This window comes from Fundulus heteroclitus, unplaced genomic scaffold (genome assembly GCF_011125445.2).
Source record: "Fundulus heteroclitus isolate FHET01 unplaced genomic scaffold, MU-UCD_Fhet_4.1 scaffold_140, whole genome shotgun sequence".
NCBI classification, from domain to species: domain Eukaryota; kingdom Metazoa; phylum Chordata; class Actinopteri; order Cyprinodontiformes; family Fundulidae; genus Fundulus; species Fundulus heteroclitus.
In genome coordinates, this window is record NW_023396552.1 from 322491 (window position 1) to 338808 (window position 16318).

The 16318-nt window shown below is 42.9% G+C and overlaps 1 protein-coding gene across 2 annotated transcripts; it reads left to right on the forward strand.

Annotated features, from left to right (window-relative positions):
• Window positions 1–1068: 1068 nt before the first annotated feature.
• Window positions 1069–14519, forward strand: trip13 (thyroid hormone receptor interactor 13). 2 transcript variants are annotated; one of them, XM_012862652.3, is made up of 14 exons: window positions 1069–1211; window positions 1408–1488; window positions 4663–4822; window positions 4943–5069; window positions 6074–6129; window positions 6242–6332; window positions 6429–6501; window positions 6594–6657; window positions 6754–6840; window positions 6975–7081; window positions 7887–8040; window positions 13876–13988; window positions 14097–14166; window positions 14249–14519. In XM_012862652.3, exons 2-14 carry the CDS (start codon window positions 1418–1420, stop codon window positions 14342–14344), a joined length of 1269 nt encoding a protein of 422 aa, XP_012718106.2. In that variant the 5' UTR covers window positions 1069–1211; window positions 1408–1417; the 3' UTR covers window positions 14345–14519. The 2 variants fall into 2 exon arrangements, with proteins under 2 accessions (XP_012718106.2, XP_021172112.2); XM_021316437.2 differs by having other exon boundaries at window positions 1070–1211; window positions 1411–1488.
• Window positions 14520–16318: the final 1799 nt, after the last annotated feature.

Below are 16318 nucleotides of genomic sequence, written 5' to 3' on the forward strand. Positions count from 1 at the left end.
AATGAAATCATAATCTCAAAACAAAAATCCAGGTAGCGTCACGTTAACTAAACTTTTTTGCCGAAAACCGGCGCCGACAGCCCCCGAAACGGTGTAAGCCGCGCTCTGGCAGCCTGTCAGCCTTGTGACAGGTGCCAGTAGAGACTGGCACCCTGTACTGGCACCCTGTCAATGGCCACTAATTTTCAGACGAATTACATCGTTCCATCAAATAAATATGACATTTTGAACGGTTTGACACAGTTTATTAAATAATGAAATCATAATTTCAAAACCAAAATCCACCTAAAGTCACGTTAACTAAGCTTTTTGCCGAAAACCGGCGCTGACAGCCCCGGTAACGGCGTAAGCCGCTCTGGCAGCCTGTCAGCCTTGTGACAGGTGCCAGTAGAGACTGGCACCCTGTGCTGGCACCCTGTCAATGGCCACTAATTTTCATACGAATTACATCGTTCCATCAAATAAATATGACTTTTTGAACGGTTTGACGCAGTTTATTAAATAATAAGATCATAATTTCAAAACCAAAATCCACCCAGAGTCACGTTAACTAAGCTTTTTGCCGAAAACCGGCGCTGACAGCCCCGGTAACGGCGTAAGCCGCTCTGGCAGCCTGTCAACCTTGTGGCACCTGCCAGTAGACACTGGCACCCTGTACTGGCACCCTGTCTCTCTTGTGGCAGGTGCCAGTAGAGACTGTCAGCCTAGTGGCATCTGCCAGTAATACGCCGTGGCAACCCGGAACTGCCACCGGAACTGCCAGAATGACCTGCCACTGCCACAAATTGCGCTTGCTGTCTCTCGTTTTCGCCGGGCTTGGGGTAGACGTGATGACGTCGTATCGCAACCAGGAAGTGCTCCAAAGGCTAGACCGTCCCATTCATAGACATATATAAATATATATTATGTCTATGGTCCCATTTACCAACGGCTGAGGATCCTCCGGAGCATCCTCCGGTGGCTGGGTCCTCCTAAGGCTGAGTAGGCTGGGTCCTTCGAAGGACGCAGCCGCCGAATTGAGACACAGCAGACGAAGAAGAAGAAGAAAGCGGATGTGAACCCGTTGCGACTCTGTTGTAGTTCCGGTGTTAAAAACCAGCGCGCCGAGTTTAAGTTGTCGGCTTTTTTTCTCACACTTTGTCGGTAGTTTTATAAGCAACAGAAAATTTGACCGACCCAAATATTCGACTTGACAACACAGCTGCTCTTAGGTGTGTTTTGAGTCTTTGTTTTGGTAGCTTGATACATTTTATGCTAGCGTTAGCTGTTTATTTTTGATGACTTACGTTGGCGAGCTGCTAGTTAGCTTTAGCAAAGGGGGGGTCTGGACAGAACTGAATAGTTGGGGAGCTCCGATTCAGAAAGAGACTGCGGTGGAATCTCTGAAAAAAGTTCTGGTTTCTGCAGCAGCGCAAGGATGGAAGGCGACGGGATGGAGGTGGCGGCGTTACAGCAGATCCACGTAGAGGTGCACGTAAAATCTGTCAGGTAAGAGCTATGGTTCAGTCCCTTTCAGTGACATGAGTGGTGCCAAGCTGGATATCAGCTGAAACGTCAGAACCCCGCCCCCCATTAACACGGTGAGGGTCGAGGCAGGTGCCTTCTCCCCCTCTCATGCATTAATTATAATATTACTAATGAATGGTGGGGGAAAACAGCTGCCTATAAATTCACTTTTTAGATCATGAGCTACGCATGTACCAAGCAAATAATTAATGCTGTATTAAGTGATTTGAAAAAAATCTTAACATGAACAGTTTTTTACCATTTACTAACATTGTTTATTTGAAAATATTAACTTGTTCCTGGTTCCTTGCTCTGTTTTCTCTTGATGCCTTTGTCTTCTCCCTCCCTCACTTGGCTCTTCATCTGGACTATCAGACACACATCACTTCCCCCTGTTTTAACTTTTCTTTTTTTTCTTTTTTTACACCGTGGACCAGTCTATAAAAAAAAAAAATTCATGCCAGTAAGCAATTAGGAAATAGGTCATATAATTTATATACAAGTGCATATTTAAAAATGACAATACAACTGAAGGAATAAAAAAACAGTTTGAGTTTTACCGTATATCAAATTGCAATTGTCATTTTAATATCTGTGCTTCAAATAGCCCCTAAGCATTCACACTCTGCATGCATGTTGTTATGTATATATGTATGTGAGTGTGTGTGTTGGTTTGTTTTTCAGTACATGAACTCCCAACCAAATTTTTTTTAGTTTTACATACTCTGTCCATTTAGACCAGACTTTGTAAAACATGTCCTTTTAGTATCCTTTTTTTTTCTTTATTTTGGCCAACTGTAGAAGCTGGCTTTTTTTGGCTAAAATAAAGTCCATGCTCAACAAAGCCCACTATGAGACGGTAATCCACGCCTTTGTGACCACTAGGCTGGATTACTGTAACGCACTTTATTTTGGTGTAAGTGGACCTTTAATTGCACGTCTGCAGATGGTGCAAAATGCTGCTGCACGACTTTTAACTAAGACACGTTAAGTTTGAGCATATCTCCCCCGTGTTAAGCTCACTTCACTAGTTCCCAGTTCATTTTAGGATTCATTTTAAAATGCTTTTATTTGTTTTTAAGTCTTTAAATAGTCTTGCCACAGCCTACCTCTCTGATCTCCTATGTCGTTATGTACCTCACCGCTCTCTCGGGTCAGCTGACCTTTTACTCTTGTCGGCGGTAAGAGGGGAACCATGGTTTCTCTGCTGCATATCAGGCAGGCTTCCTCTTTGACCATTTTTAAATCTCTTTTATAAACTCATCTTTTTACTATGTTTTTTTTCTATATTGTTTTTATCAATATTACTGAATTTAATGCTGTTTATATTTGTTGGGTTTTTTTGTGCAGCATTTGGTCTCTGTGTGTTTAAAGTGCTTTTATAAATGAAGTTGGATTGGATCCTGAGGGAGAAAGACAACTTTTTAATCGCATTTATTTCATGTATTATGTATATCAAGTCGTCGACTGGAGGGGACTCCACTTTCCACCCCTTTCCAGCGATTGCTTTCTTACTTGCAACAAGTAACATATTCGGTATTCTTTTATCTCCATCGTTGCAGTTAGACACAGGCACGTCTACATCGTTTCACATTTAAAAGGAATTTTAGCTCCAAATATATTTCTGCTTTGGTCACTCCTGGCCTTCTCTCAATGTGCTTCATGAGGTTAGTCACCTGAAATGGTTTTCCAACACTCTTGAAGGAGTTCCTGGAGGCAGTAATAAAAATAAAGACATGGCTGAGAAGGTGGGTCCAACATCCTAATCACCCCCTGGATCACCATCTCTACATGGGTCCAAGTTCTTGCTGAAGCCCCCTCTGTAGACTTATACTCTCATTTTTACTCCATAATGCCTAAATTTGTTTCTCTGCACAAACATTTATCATTGTTAAAATATTTTCCAAAGCAGTACAGTCACTATAATGTCAGTCCATCACTCCGGCTCCCTGAGCAAGACCCTTGAGCACAGATTGCTCCCTGGGATGGGTTAAACTCTGTAGGGCTATAAAGGAAAAAAATATATATTTATTTAATGTAATAAAGCCGGTGTTGCACAATTTTTATTTCAGTGGGCAGATAATTATTTACAGTTTGCTCCCAACATCAAATCAAACATTGAGACTTAAAGAAAACCCCGACTGTTAAAATGTGAAAGTGTTGATTTAGTGCTGGGAGGAAAAGGACCGGCAAATTCTTCCTGGTGGTGTTTGACTTTTTTCGCTTTGTAGGTTTAGAGTAAGGCTGGACGATAAGTCAATAATGATATATATCAATCGATGAAAGGGTCAATAAAAAGTTAAATAAAATAACAGTTTTCATTCCTTTTGCATTCTAGCCATGTAGGGTAATATTACAGTCGTTACATCCTCCCAACCAATAACAAACACAGACCCAGGAACTAAGCTCCGCCCCCTTTAGAGTTCAGAGAGCACATGTTGTTTTTTTTCTTTTTTTAAAAAAAACTTGCAGTTTTGATAAAAAGTTGTTTGAATAAAGGGTTGTGTGTTCTGTATCTAAAAATAGGTTGCTACGCAACAGCATAAAATGGCCAGGGCTGCACTTTAAATACATGTTTTGACTTTGTTGATAATTATCAATATCAATCAATATGATTTCTATTTTATCGTTTGCTTTTTTTATATATCGTCCAGCCCTAGTTTAGAGCTCTTTCTGCTGCACTTACACCGACCGTCCAGTAGATGGCACTGTAGGAGAACGACGTCGATGAAGTGGCTCCTATGGAAAAATAACGAGCACGACGCGGCTTTTAAATCGTCCACTGTGGTGGCCCTGATGTGTTATAGGGCTAAATAAAAGAAAAATCCATATCACACGCACTCTATCTTTTCACCTACATTTAATAGGCTCTCGTTGGCCGCTTTATAACTAACTGAGATATCCTAAACATATGGTCTGTCCAAAGGTGTCACGGTTTTTAATTTTTACCCAAATGTTGGCTTGTTCTCACACTTAAAGAAGAGAATAGCATCCACGTTGACCAAAGTAGACAGCGAACAGATGAAGAGACGAATAACATGAACTGAATCAGAAATGTGTGCTAATGGTGTCTGGGATTGATTTGCAACCAAACAACTCACTGTGTTTAAAGGGGGCAGTATGTTACCTGATTTCATCCCATCTTTCTTTTTTCAGCACAGCTAAACTGTCTGACGTGAGGATGCACGTTCAGGCGCTGCTGAATCGCCACAACATGGTTTTTGGAAACTACAGATGGACCGAGTTTGACGAAGAGTTTCTGCGTAAGCATGTGGAATCTGTGGCCATTGTCGATCTGGAGGAAATGATAACACAGGTTAGTTATTTCAGTGTTTGCCGCTTTGTACGTCGTAGGTTCATTTTTGTTGTTTTGTCAAAAAGGAGAATTAAGCTGAGAAGGTTTTGTTTATTTATATCATTGTGGCTTTTTTCACAGCCCATCGACTTAAAGAACTGCGACGTCTCCTTTTATGTCTTCACTCTGAATGAGGAAGGACCCAGCATGCTCAATTTGGAGGAGGAGGAGGAACTTTCGGCCGCCAATCACTGGCTGCTGCCAGCAGGTGCAGAAATGTTGCTTTTTATATGTTCTGACATTTTCTTCCAAGAGAGGACTTAAAACAATTACAGATACCTCCTTCGTTGCCCTCCCTGTCCAATGACGTAAGAGATGGTATGACGGCATCTACTCTTAGCAAGTTTCCTATGAATGGTAAATAGGCCCTCAGCATCACAGGCCTTCTACCATATCTGACAGAGGACATAGAGGGCTTTGCCGCATATTCACTCTTCACTTCATGCCAGACCATCCTTGAAACTAGCAAAAAGCCTGTTTTTTTTGTTTGTTTTTTTTTTTAGATTCATCTGCTGTAAGCACACGGTTAAAGTTCCAGAAGTGCTCAATAAATAGATTTACATCTGTGATGATGATAGCCTGTTTTTTTTTCACAGTTTCATAACCTTCCTTACTTGTTTGGTCTTTTCCATGTTGAAGAGTGGCTAAGAGAAATGAGCTTCTGTGTCACAGTATATATTCATAACCAAGGGAAAATTGATCAAGAACGAACTACTAAGCAGCCCACAAAATGTGGCACCTGGGTGTTTTTTTTTTTTTTTTTTCCACAAAATAATTTCTGTATTATTCAGGGTAAGATGATTTTTTTTTTTTTTTTTTATCAACAACAGACATATTTACCAGAGATCCCATCAACTCTTTATATATTTAGTTTGTTCCAAGCTGTCCCATTTTAATTAACATAAAGTTTAACATGTTTTTTTGGGATTCAAGATCTTGACAAGCTTTAGTCAATTGTGGGTATTTGAGGTGTGACGTGGAGTAATCAGCAGCGTTTGGAGGTACTTGTCTGTTTGGCTGTTGTGGAAACCTTGAATTCATGGAAATGTTTCATGAGAATTCATCTTGAGCCTTGCTCATTTTGAGTCTTGCCCTTAAAACCCATTTCCACATTTAGAAAATGTTTATATTGTGCAAAAGACTCACCTTTGTATGTTGCATTGTTTAGCCTTGATCATATTTAAATATACTGTTTTTTTTTTTTTTCTTCAGCGGAATTTCATGGGATCTGGGAAAGTCTTGTATACGAGGACGGCGTGAAAGCCAAGGTAAAGTAAACGGTCTGCGCTGTGAATTGAGAAAGTGATTTTTTTCTTTTCTTTGTAACCTTACATTACTTCTCATAATTGCTGCTGCTGTTTTTTTTTTTTTTTTCTCCAGCTTCTGGATTACGTCACAACAACAATTTACTTCTCAGATAAAAACGTCGACAGCAACCTGATTTCCTGGAACCGCGTCGTGCTTCTTCACGGTAAATTATTTCAACGCCTAAACCGTCTGACACGGTCGGATCCCGAGTGTGAACTGACTGATTCCTCTCTCTCTGTGTGTCTGCGCACACATTCAGGACCTCCGGGCACGGGGAAAACGTCGCTCTGCAAAGCTCTTGCCCAGAAACTGTCAATCAGGCTGTCAAGTCGGTAAGACGTCCGTCAGCCCGCTGAAACGATGACTCTCACTGTGGCGACGCTCTTTTCATTCTTTTCATTCAGTTTGCCCTTCTGCCCTGCAGGTATTCTTATGGCCAATTTGTGGAGATAAACAGTCACAGTTTGTTCTCGAAATGGTTCTCAGAGGTACACCTGGCTTCTTTGTTGGAAAATGTGTTTAACTGGAAGATATTTGAAACCGCAGGCCTTTTTCTCCCCTCTAATCTGGGTTTTTTGTTTCAGAGCGGTAAGCTGGTCACAAAGATGTTCCAGAAAATCCAGCAACTGATCGAGGACAAAGAGGCCCTTGTGTTTGTTTTGATTGATGAGGTAAATAACCTGGAGTAGAAAATCTATTCAGTTTGGTTTTATATTAAGCTAAGGAGCTCAAAGTTTGATCCCACATGATGTTTTTTTTTTTTTTTTTTATGTGAACCTATTATGGGATGCATATAACGGTATAGGTGGAGAGTCTGACAGCAGCCAGGAACGCCAGCCAGGCAGGAACGGAGCCATCCGACGCCATCCGAGTGGTCAACTCGGTCCTCACGCAGCTGGATCAGATCAAACGGTCAGAAACCAGTTTGACCGGCTCTCCGACGCTTACAACCATCTAAAGCAGGAGTGTCAAACTCATTTTGATTGAGGGGCCGCATACAGCTTAATCTGATCTCAAGAGGGCCACACGAGTTAACTCATTGCAAGATTAAATAGAACTAATAAAAATGGACTTGTTGTTGATTTTTATATTAAGTTAATTTCACTTTTACACAATATATTATGAATAACCTCAGCGTTTTTAAGAAAAGTATGTTCAATTTCAACAATACTTTTACTCAGTTAAACATTTACTTGTGCATTATGCATAAGAACTGATCACAGTGATTATACAATGTTGAAAAACATTTATTCACTTTTTTTGGAACTTAAAAACACTGTCCTGCATGACAAAATACATCAAACAGATAAAAAATAAGAAATGATTCAAAATCAATTTTCCACATCTGAAGCTCAGCGCTACCATCTGCTGATTAAAACACAGCGCCCCTCGTGGACAATATAGGAACTGCATATTTTCAATTAAACGAAGTACATGTTTTTCTCAATAATTGTTTTATCATTCTCTTCCTTTTATCTTGTCCACAAATCTGATGAGCTCTTTGTGGCATCTTATTGCCACATTGCCAGACAGGACACTGGAAAATAATGATAATGCATTTAGCCACAGGGCCGGACTGAATTGTTCGGCGGGCTGGATCCGGCCCGCGGGCCGTATGTTTGACACCCCTGATCTAAAGAGACCTTTTTCTTCTTATAATCTCTCAACATTTTCCCCCAAAAATTGTTTCGTATTGACCGGCGGCTTCGTTTTCCAGGCATCCCAACGTGGTCATCCTAACCACGTCCAACGTGACAGAGAAGATCGACTTGGCGTTTGTGGACCGAGCTGACATCAAGCAATACATCGGACCTCCGTCGGAGAAAGGCATCTATAACATCTACCTGTCCTGTCTGGAGGAGTTGATGAAGGTGACCAAGCAGATTACACAGTCATTATTTCTAAGTGTCTTGCGAAATAATCCAACTTTTTTCTCACAAGGTTTGACATGTTTAATCAGATTTTATTGATAGAAAACAAAGTAGCACATGACAGGGAGTTGGAAACATTACGTGGCTTTCAAAGACATTTTTACTAATAATCAGAAAAGTGTGACAAGCATTTGTATTCAGAAGAACAGACAAAGAACTGGTTTATGTCTCTTATCAGCTTTTCACATCTAGAGGTGGGAAATTTGTCCATTTCTATTTACAAGATACATCAACGTTCAGTCAGATTGGATGGAGAGCATCTGTGAACATCAATTTTCAGGTTTTGCAACAGATTCTCAATTGTGACAAACAATTGTAAGTCTGAATTTTGACTCGGCCACTTTACCACATAAATATGCTTTAATCTAAGCCATTACGTTATAACGCTGCCTCTATGTTGTCCTGCTGAAAAATGAACCACTGCTCAGTCTCAAGCCCTTTGCAGCATCCAGCGGCTTTTCTTCCAGGATTGCCTTGAGTTTACTCATCTTTCCATCAACTCTTCATCACTACAACGTGATGCTGCTATATTAAGTAGTAGAGATGTTATTTTCACAATGATGTAGACATATAGGGTATTGCATGTAGGCCACAGGGTTAAATTTTGGTTTCATCTGACCAGGGCACCTTCTTTCATGTGTTTGTGGTGTTCCCTATACGGCTTGTGGCAAACTCCTTAGGGTCCCTTATTGCTTTCCTCACATAAAGGCCAGGATGGTGGAGTAGACAACTAACAGATACAGGAAGGACATCCTTCCTCTTTAGCGAGGGATCTCTGCAGCTCCTCCAGAGGTACCATGGACCTTTCGGCTGCTCCTCTGAGTTATGCTACGTCTTGAGCTGTACAGCCACGTCTTGGTTGCTTTGATATTGTGCCAAGCTCTTTTCGTTTTATTCGGATAATGGATAAAACAGAGCTCTGTGAGATGTTCAGTGCTTGGGGTATTGCTTTTTTTTTTCCTTGCCTAACCCTGCTTTAAGGTATACTATGCAACTGGGGTAGATTTTCCAGCGAGGCTCCCCCCAGAGGGCGAAAGTAAAAGTGCACTGTCATAAAGATGCTCAGCTGTTCTGGTTTCTCCGTCAAGCCAGGCGCGGTTGTTGAGCTTAGCAGACAGGCGAACGCAACGAAAAGTGGAAAAAACGGCAAATGACTAACACAGAAAGTATGAATATCAGGGTTTCCCGTAGCGCTATCTTGGCGAGGAGGCCGCCTCGCCAAACTCACGCTACCGCCTCGCCAACATTAAAAAAATAAATAAAAATAAATATAATAATAATAATAATAAAAAACTCGATATGCTTGCATGTTTATTTGACGTTAACACGCGGTTCTTTGTTGTTGCTTTCGCGCGTGCATATAGTGAATGGCAGGGCAAAAACACATGGAGTTCTCGCCGTAAAGCGAGACCGACTCTCGCGGTCTTGCACGAGACTTCTGAGCCTGTGGGTGCGGGCCTGTGAGCTCTTGCAATTGCAAGTGCGGTATTTCCCCCACAGACCACCACGGCGGCCGAGAAAACCTTTGTTCGACCTGAAATGACTCATTTAAACATCCAAAACGGTATGGAACACATTAATTAACTGAAAAATGTTGCATAGTATGCCTTTAAGTTTCTCCATACCTTTTCTCCCTGACCTGTCTGCTGTGTTCTTTGGTCTTCATGATGCCGTTTGTTCACCTAATCTTTACTAACAAATCTCTGAAGCCTTCACAAAACAGCTGGATTTATACTGAGGCTAAAATGCACACAGGTACACACTCTTAGCTATTGCTTGGTCGATTTCCAAAGGGGATTGGTTGTATCGGAATGTATAATGTAATATGAGGGGGTCATAAAAGTAAAAAGGGCAGAAAATCCATGCATGCCACCCATTTTTATTTTTGTCTTGTCAGTTTTTTGGTTTTTGTTTTACGATTTAGTAATAAATAATATAGTAATATCATCTTATTTGAACCGGGTACTTGCATCCTTCTCTGAGTGCAAGTGTAACGGGTCCCAAGCTGGGCCGGGTACCACGTCACAATATTGAAAAAAGATGAGCGTTCAGTGTCTCGCTGGCTTTGGGCTCTGAAAAACAGAGTGAATGATCACAGGATCAAGAACACCGAACCTTTCTCTTTCGTTCCCAAAACTCCTCTGAGGGGAGGGAGCACCTGGAAACACGGACTTTGACAGAAAGGTTCCGTTTCTCATCCTAGCGATCTACAGCGGATTTCTACTGATATTATTTGGCTGAATAACCATTACAGTTCATTAAAATAATTTTAATTATTAATTTTCATTTTCAATTAAAATAAAAACTATTTCACTCTTTCTGAGGGTCTCACACACTCCCCGACAAACAGAAGTGGCTCCTGACACCTGACCTCAATAATAGAAAAACCCAAAGTCCAAACTTCTTGTAAACAGTGTATATGAAAAATAATAAAGTTCTTCTGAGCGAGGTACCGAATGTCTCTACTGTGTGTAGTCCATGGCACTTCTGGAGTGTATATGAGTATGCGTGCGTGCCTGGAAAGTATGCGTATCTTCTGTGTGTCTCAGTTCAGAAACAATGAATGGGTGCAAATGGGTAGTGAGTGATGGAGGGGACCATAGGGGGTTGAAAGGGAAGGGGGTAGGGATAGTACAACTGGGGCCACTGTATCGGCTGGATTCCAACTGTATTCACAGTGGGACGGGGCTGGTAGGCTGGTTGGCCCAGGGAGGGGTAGGTAAACACATAGCCAGGCCGTCTCACCCTGGTAGATTGTCTCAGAGGGGGCTGTCGGTCAGGTTGAGGCTCTGGGATGTCTTCCTCCAAGTCGACTACTTCGAGTGGGGCTATTGCTGGGTCGTCATGCGGCTGAGGCTGTCCCACGTCCTGTTCAGCCTCACTGAGTACCTCCTGATCCTCTTCTGTAACACTTTCTCTTTCCCGTTCAGGTTCAGCAAGGACTCTCTTATCCTGGTAGTTTCCATTCTGTTCCTCCTTTCTCTGTGGCTCTTGAGTCACACTTTGATCTGGTACGTGGCGGCGGGTCTGGGAGTTCTCTGCAGGTATCCGCAGCCAGTAGCGATAGACTCCATCCTCTTCCTCAGAGTCACTTGTGTTTGGACTCTGTGTCTGTTCTGAGCATCTCTTAGCTCTCTTGTGTGACTCACGTGCAGTGGTGATGGGCTTCTGGGGTGGCTCTATAGGCAGGTCATTCACTTGCAACAGCAGGTTTCTGTGCAGAGTGCGAGTAGCTCGACCTCCTGTCTCAGGGGTCACTTTGTAGACAGGATTGTCTCCAACCTGCTCTTTTACGAGGTAGATGGTCTGTTCCCAATATGGTCTCAGCTTACCAGGACCACCCCTCTCACTGAGGTTACGGACGAGGACTCTGTCTCCAGGCTGAAGGACCACTCCTCTGCTCCGCTTGTCATAGTATTTCTTCCCTTTTAAGCTGGACTGCTGACTGTTTGCATTGGCGATGCGATAAGCTTCAGTCATTTTTCCTGCCCACTTTTCAGCGTATCCTCTGTGGGTCCCGTCTTTTTCATCTGTTAGGAGGCCAAACAGCAGGTCGACAGGGAGACGTGGATGCCGGCCATAGAGCAAGTAATATGGAGAGAAACCGGTGGCTTCGTGCTTCGTGCAATTATATGCATGGACCACTTGTGGCAGGTGATCTTTCCAGTTCTCTTTTTCTTTCTCTCCCAAGGTCCTGAGCATCTGTAGCAGCGTGCGGTTCAGCCTCTCTACAGGGTTACCTTGGGGGTGATAGGGGGAGGTCCGGGAATGGCCCACGCCGGCTAACTGTCGCAGTGACTTGAACAACTCGTTCTCGAACTCCCTACCCTGGTCATGGTGGAGCCGAGATGGGTATCCGAATCTGGGGATAAAATCATTGAACAGTCTGTCGGCCGCCGTCTTGCCTGCCTTGTTACGGGTGGGGTAGGCTTGTGCGAACCTGGTAAAGTGGTCGACTACGACAAGAATGTACTCACATCCACCACGGGAGGGCTCCAGGTGGAGGAAGTCGATACACACCAGTTCGAGGGGAGAGTTTGACGTAATGCTACCCATCGGTGCTCTTTCATGCACGGCTGGCTTCTTCTGTTTCAGGCAAGGGCACTTTCTGGTGACGTATTCTTCTATCTCTCGTTTCATGAAAGGCCAGTAGAAGCGCTCTCTTGCTAGAGACAGTACTTTTTCCACACCGACATGGCCCATGTTGTTATGCAGGTAGGTGAGAGCTAGTGGCCTGTAGGTGGCGGGTAAGACCAACTGTTTGCGTCCTATTGTCTTCCTGTACAGCAATCCACCTTCTATGTGCAGCTTGCTCCACTCTCTGAGGAGACGCATGGTGTCTGTGTCACAGTTACCCTTGTTGCACTCTGTCGGTGGTGTGTTATTCTCCTTCAACTCCATCACTTTTCCGATCGCAGTGTCTGCTCTCTGTTCTCTTACCAGCTCATCATGGCTAATCGCCTGCAGTGGTTCCATGTAGGGTTGGGTTTGGGATGCTAAGTTGAGGGCTGCAACCCAAGCAACGTCTCCTCGTTGGGCTCTTCGGGTTCCCTCCCATGTAGTGCACACAGCCTCATCTGTCAGCTCCTCAGAGCACTCTGTCATGAGGGTGTCGATATCGAGGGGACAACGGGAGAGGGTGTCGGCATCGATGTTAATTTTGCCTGGTCGGTATCTGACATTGAAGCTGAAATCTGCAAGCTGTCCCACCCACCGGTGGCCTACTGCGTTGAGCTTGGCGGTACTTAGGACATATGTGAGCGGGTTGTTGTCCGTGAAGACAGTGAAGTGAGGGGCGTAGAATAAATAGTCTCTAAATTTGTCACATATCGCCCACTTTAACGCCAAGAACTCAAGCTTACCACTGTGTAGATGGTAGTTCTGTTCTGCTGGTGTCAATGTGCGTGAGCCGTAGGCGATCACTCTCAGTTTTCCACCCTGATGCTGATAAAGCACTGCTCCGAGGCCTTTCTGTGATGCATCGGTGTGGAGTGTGAAAGGCTGATTGAAGTCAGGGTACGCCAGCACTGGGGGTTCCATCAACATGTCGACCAGACGCTCCAGGATCTGCTGGTGTTTCTCGTTCCACTCGACTGGGGTGCGAGAGGACTGCTGAGGGGATTTTGTTTTCCCTCGAGAGGGTTTAGACTGGGGGCTGTCAGACTGTTCCTTGAGCAGGTCATACAGGGGCTGGGCTATCCGTGAGAAGTCTTGCACGTAGCTTCTGTAGTAGCTCAGGAAGCCTAGTATTTGTCTGACACAAGCACACTGCTCTAATCACTAGGCCAACACTCCCCATACACCGAGACGCAGCTCGGTAGGCAATTTGGGGTTAAGTGCCTTGCCCAGGGGCACATCAACATGTGGCAAGGGGAAGCTGGAATCAAACCCACAACCTTCTGATTGCCAGATGACTACTCAACCCATCAAGCAACAGTCGCCCAAAACCTTTCAGACCTTTCTCTGAACTTACAAACATGAGCTTCTTTGTGTTGGTCTATATGCACTGAGGCTCATGTTTGTAACATGACAACACTGAGTGTTTTTAGGTAAAACGACGGTCATGTAGTCAACAAATTAGACACAAGGATTGTGTAAACAATCATGAGCCAAAACAATTTGAAATGTTATCAATAAGAAGAATCAGAACTGCCGTGTGAAAATCCCTTAATAACAATACCATTCAGTTCATTATGAGCAACACTTTCACTGAAGCAGCCTTTAAATAAGCATATAATTTACAAAAGTCCCTGTCCTTTTTTCTGATGCACCCAGTGCCAGATCATCTACCCCAGGCAGCAGCTGTTCACCATGTACGAGCTGGAAACTATGGGCTTTGCTAAGAGCGAGGTGTCTGAGCACAGTCTGAAGCTGAGGAACATTGCTGTGTGAGTACCAACTCTGGTTGACGTGAAAGACATTAAATCACCGCCTCGACTTGTCATAAGGGTTCACCTGAAACCGCCAGAGGCTCATGGTTTGCTTTTCTGTTCCAGAAAAAGCAAAGGTCTCAGTGGAAGAGCACTCAGGAAATTACCCTTTCTAGCCCATGCCCTCTTTATAAAGGTAAGCGTTTAATTAGTGGTTTTGCAGGGAGAAAAGCAATGAGACGCATATTGTTTTAAATGCAATTTCGTTTTCTGTGCAGACACCAGCAGTAACTCTTGAAAAGTTCCTGGAGGCGATGTGGCGAACGGTGGATAAACTGCGGGAAGAAGAGGATAATCTGATCAATAGTGTTTGAAAGCATTACAAAGGCACCAAGCTGATGCATCAGTGTTCACAAGTTGTCGATCTCTCAGTCCTGTCAGTGTTTAAAAAGTCTCATCGGTTCAGTTGGCAGCACTTTAATTCATCTGGAAAAAAAGGATGCAAATCTGTTATCTAAAATATTGCTTTAATAAATCCTATTTGTACCAGAAAGCTCTTTTATTCAGGTGCTTAAATCTTAAAGGGAACTGTATGAGCACAGGAATTTTTATATAAGATGTTGTCTGTCTGCTTTGTGTCTGTATGGGGTTTCGTTTTGTAAAGTTACACAGTCAAAAATTAACAGCAATATTCTGGGTTATTTAGCGTGTTGTGAGGTGAAAAAATGGGGGTTATTTTTTCCAAGTCATGTTTTCACCATGTCATTCATACATTTATATATGCCACAATTCAAAACTAAATATTTAACTTGTAAACTAAATATTTAGCTCCAAGTTAAATATTTAGTTAAAAAAACATTAAATTGTCAAATTAAATATTTAATTTGCAAACTAAATATTTAGCTCCGACCTAAATATTTAGTTTGATTCTAAATTAATATGCAAATTCCCTTGCAGATAAGCAGAAACAGATTACCAAAATAAAAGCTGGGTCTTACTATCTCCTGCTGCTGCCTGTCAAGACTAGATCGCTTAATTCGTCACTCATAATTTAATTTATCATTGACCTTTTCCTCTCCATTTGGCCAGCATTGTAGCCGAAAACAGGACAAGTGATTTTAGCGACAATATAGACGATTATTCATGGTTCTAGGGAGCGGCCCCCAATATCCAGACTGCGGTCAAGTGAGCCGACGTTAGCTGCTGTCGGAGACAAGTAGAAGCAGAGGCATCATCAGTTCTGTGTTTTTGCTCTTTTTGTTCTTTTTTAACATCAAAATTCTGTTTGAAATATCTTAACTCGTGTTCATAACACCTTTGCACCTAACGATGTAATAAACTATGTTTATACTGCTGTGTGGAAGATGATTTGTTTTAAAAAAAACAAAAGTTGCCTCTTTGTGGTGCACAGATGCTGTCAAACACGTTTGCATAGGAGAACGTTTGTAATCGGTCTCATCTACTCTGGTTGTTTACAATATTGCGCAGAAACTGAAATGTGTGGCTTGTTATGAAGCAGCTGTAGCTGGAACGTGTTTGAAAAACGGATGCGATGTTAGTTTACACGAGCACATATCAGAGGCCGCATTGTTCGAATGAAACCGATTTGCATTCTGGAAATGCTCCACTGCCTTGCATGTCAGTTTCGCGACAACGCGCCTTTTGTTTGTCGCTGGCAACTCTTGCTCATTCCACTTCAAAGCCGGATCCTCTGGTTGTCCGTAATGTAAAAGGGAAGCAAACATTGAATTTGTCTTGAGTCACGCCCTGCAGTTGTAGTCTTATCGCTGCCGTCGTGCTGGAGGCCTTCTCTCAGGTGTTTTTTACTGTGGTTGTAAAGTGTTTTATTGGTTCATTAGATTTTACTGTCAAAAGTCCCATAGTTATCATCAAAGTCGAGGATTTTTATTCCAATCAACACCATTCAAAAAATTGGATTTCCCCCTCATTCAGAGGACTTATTTCATGGGATGTATAATTTGATATGTTTAATTGCTCGGGGCCCACTAATTCTGTTCGTCGGAGAGGTTTTTTTCTCGTTCTCTTTAATGTGACAAATGAAACGGGGAAGTTTGATCAAGGCGCACCAAGTGGGGAAAGAAAAGAGGGCACACAGAGTAAAGCAGAGTTGTTGGAAGGGCCATGGTAAATAAACCCATAATTGCTCTGTCTGGAGGCCTTTTTTTTTTTTCTTTCTTTCTTTCTTTCTCTTTTGACTGTAGTCGCTCCAAAATCCAGACAGCTGTTAACAGGCAGCCGAGCCGGAGAAGTAACAAAAGTCAAAAGCCTCATTGTTGCAGGATTTTATCGCAGTTCGGAGCAGATTTAAAATGTCAGAAAACCCCAAA

Bases quoted from the DNA above. Each gene is read 5' to 3' on its own strand.
- trip13 (XM_012862652.3), top strand. From the start codon at position 1,418: ATGGAAGGCGACGGGATGGAGGTGGCGGCGTTACAGCAGATCCACGTA. The intron at 4,823-4,942 runs GTTAGTTATTTC...CTTTTTTCACAG, and splicing joins TGGAGGAAATGATAACACAG to CCCATCGACTTAAAGAACTG. The intron at 6,333-6,428 runs GTAAATTATTTC...GCACACATTCAG, and splicing joins CCGCGTCGTGCTTCTTCACG to GACCTCCGGGCACGGGGAAA.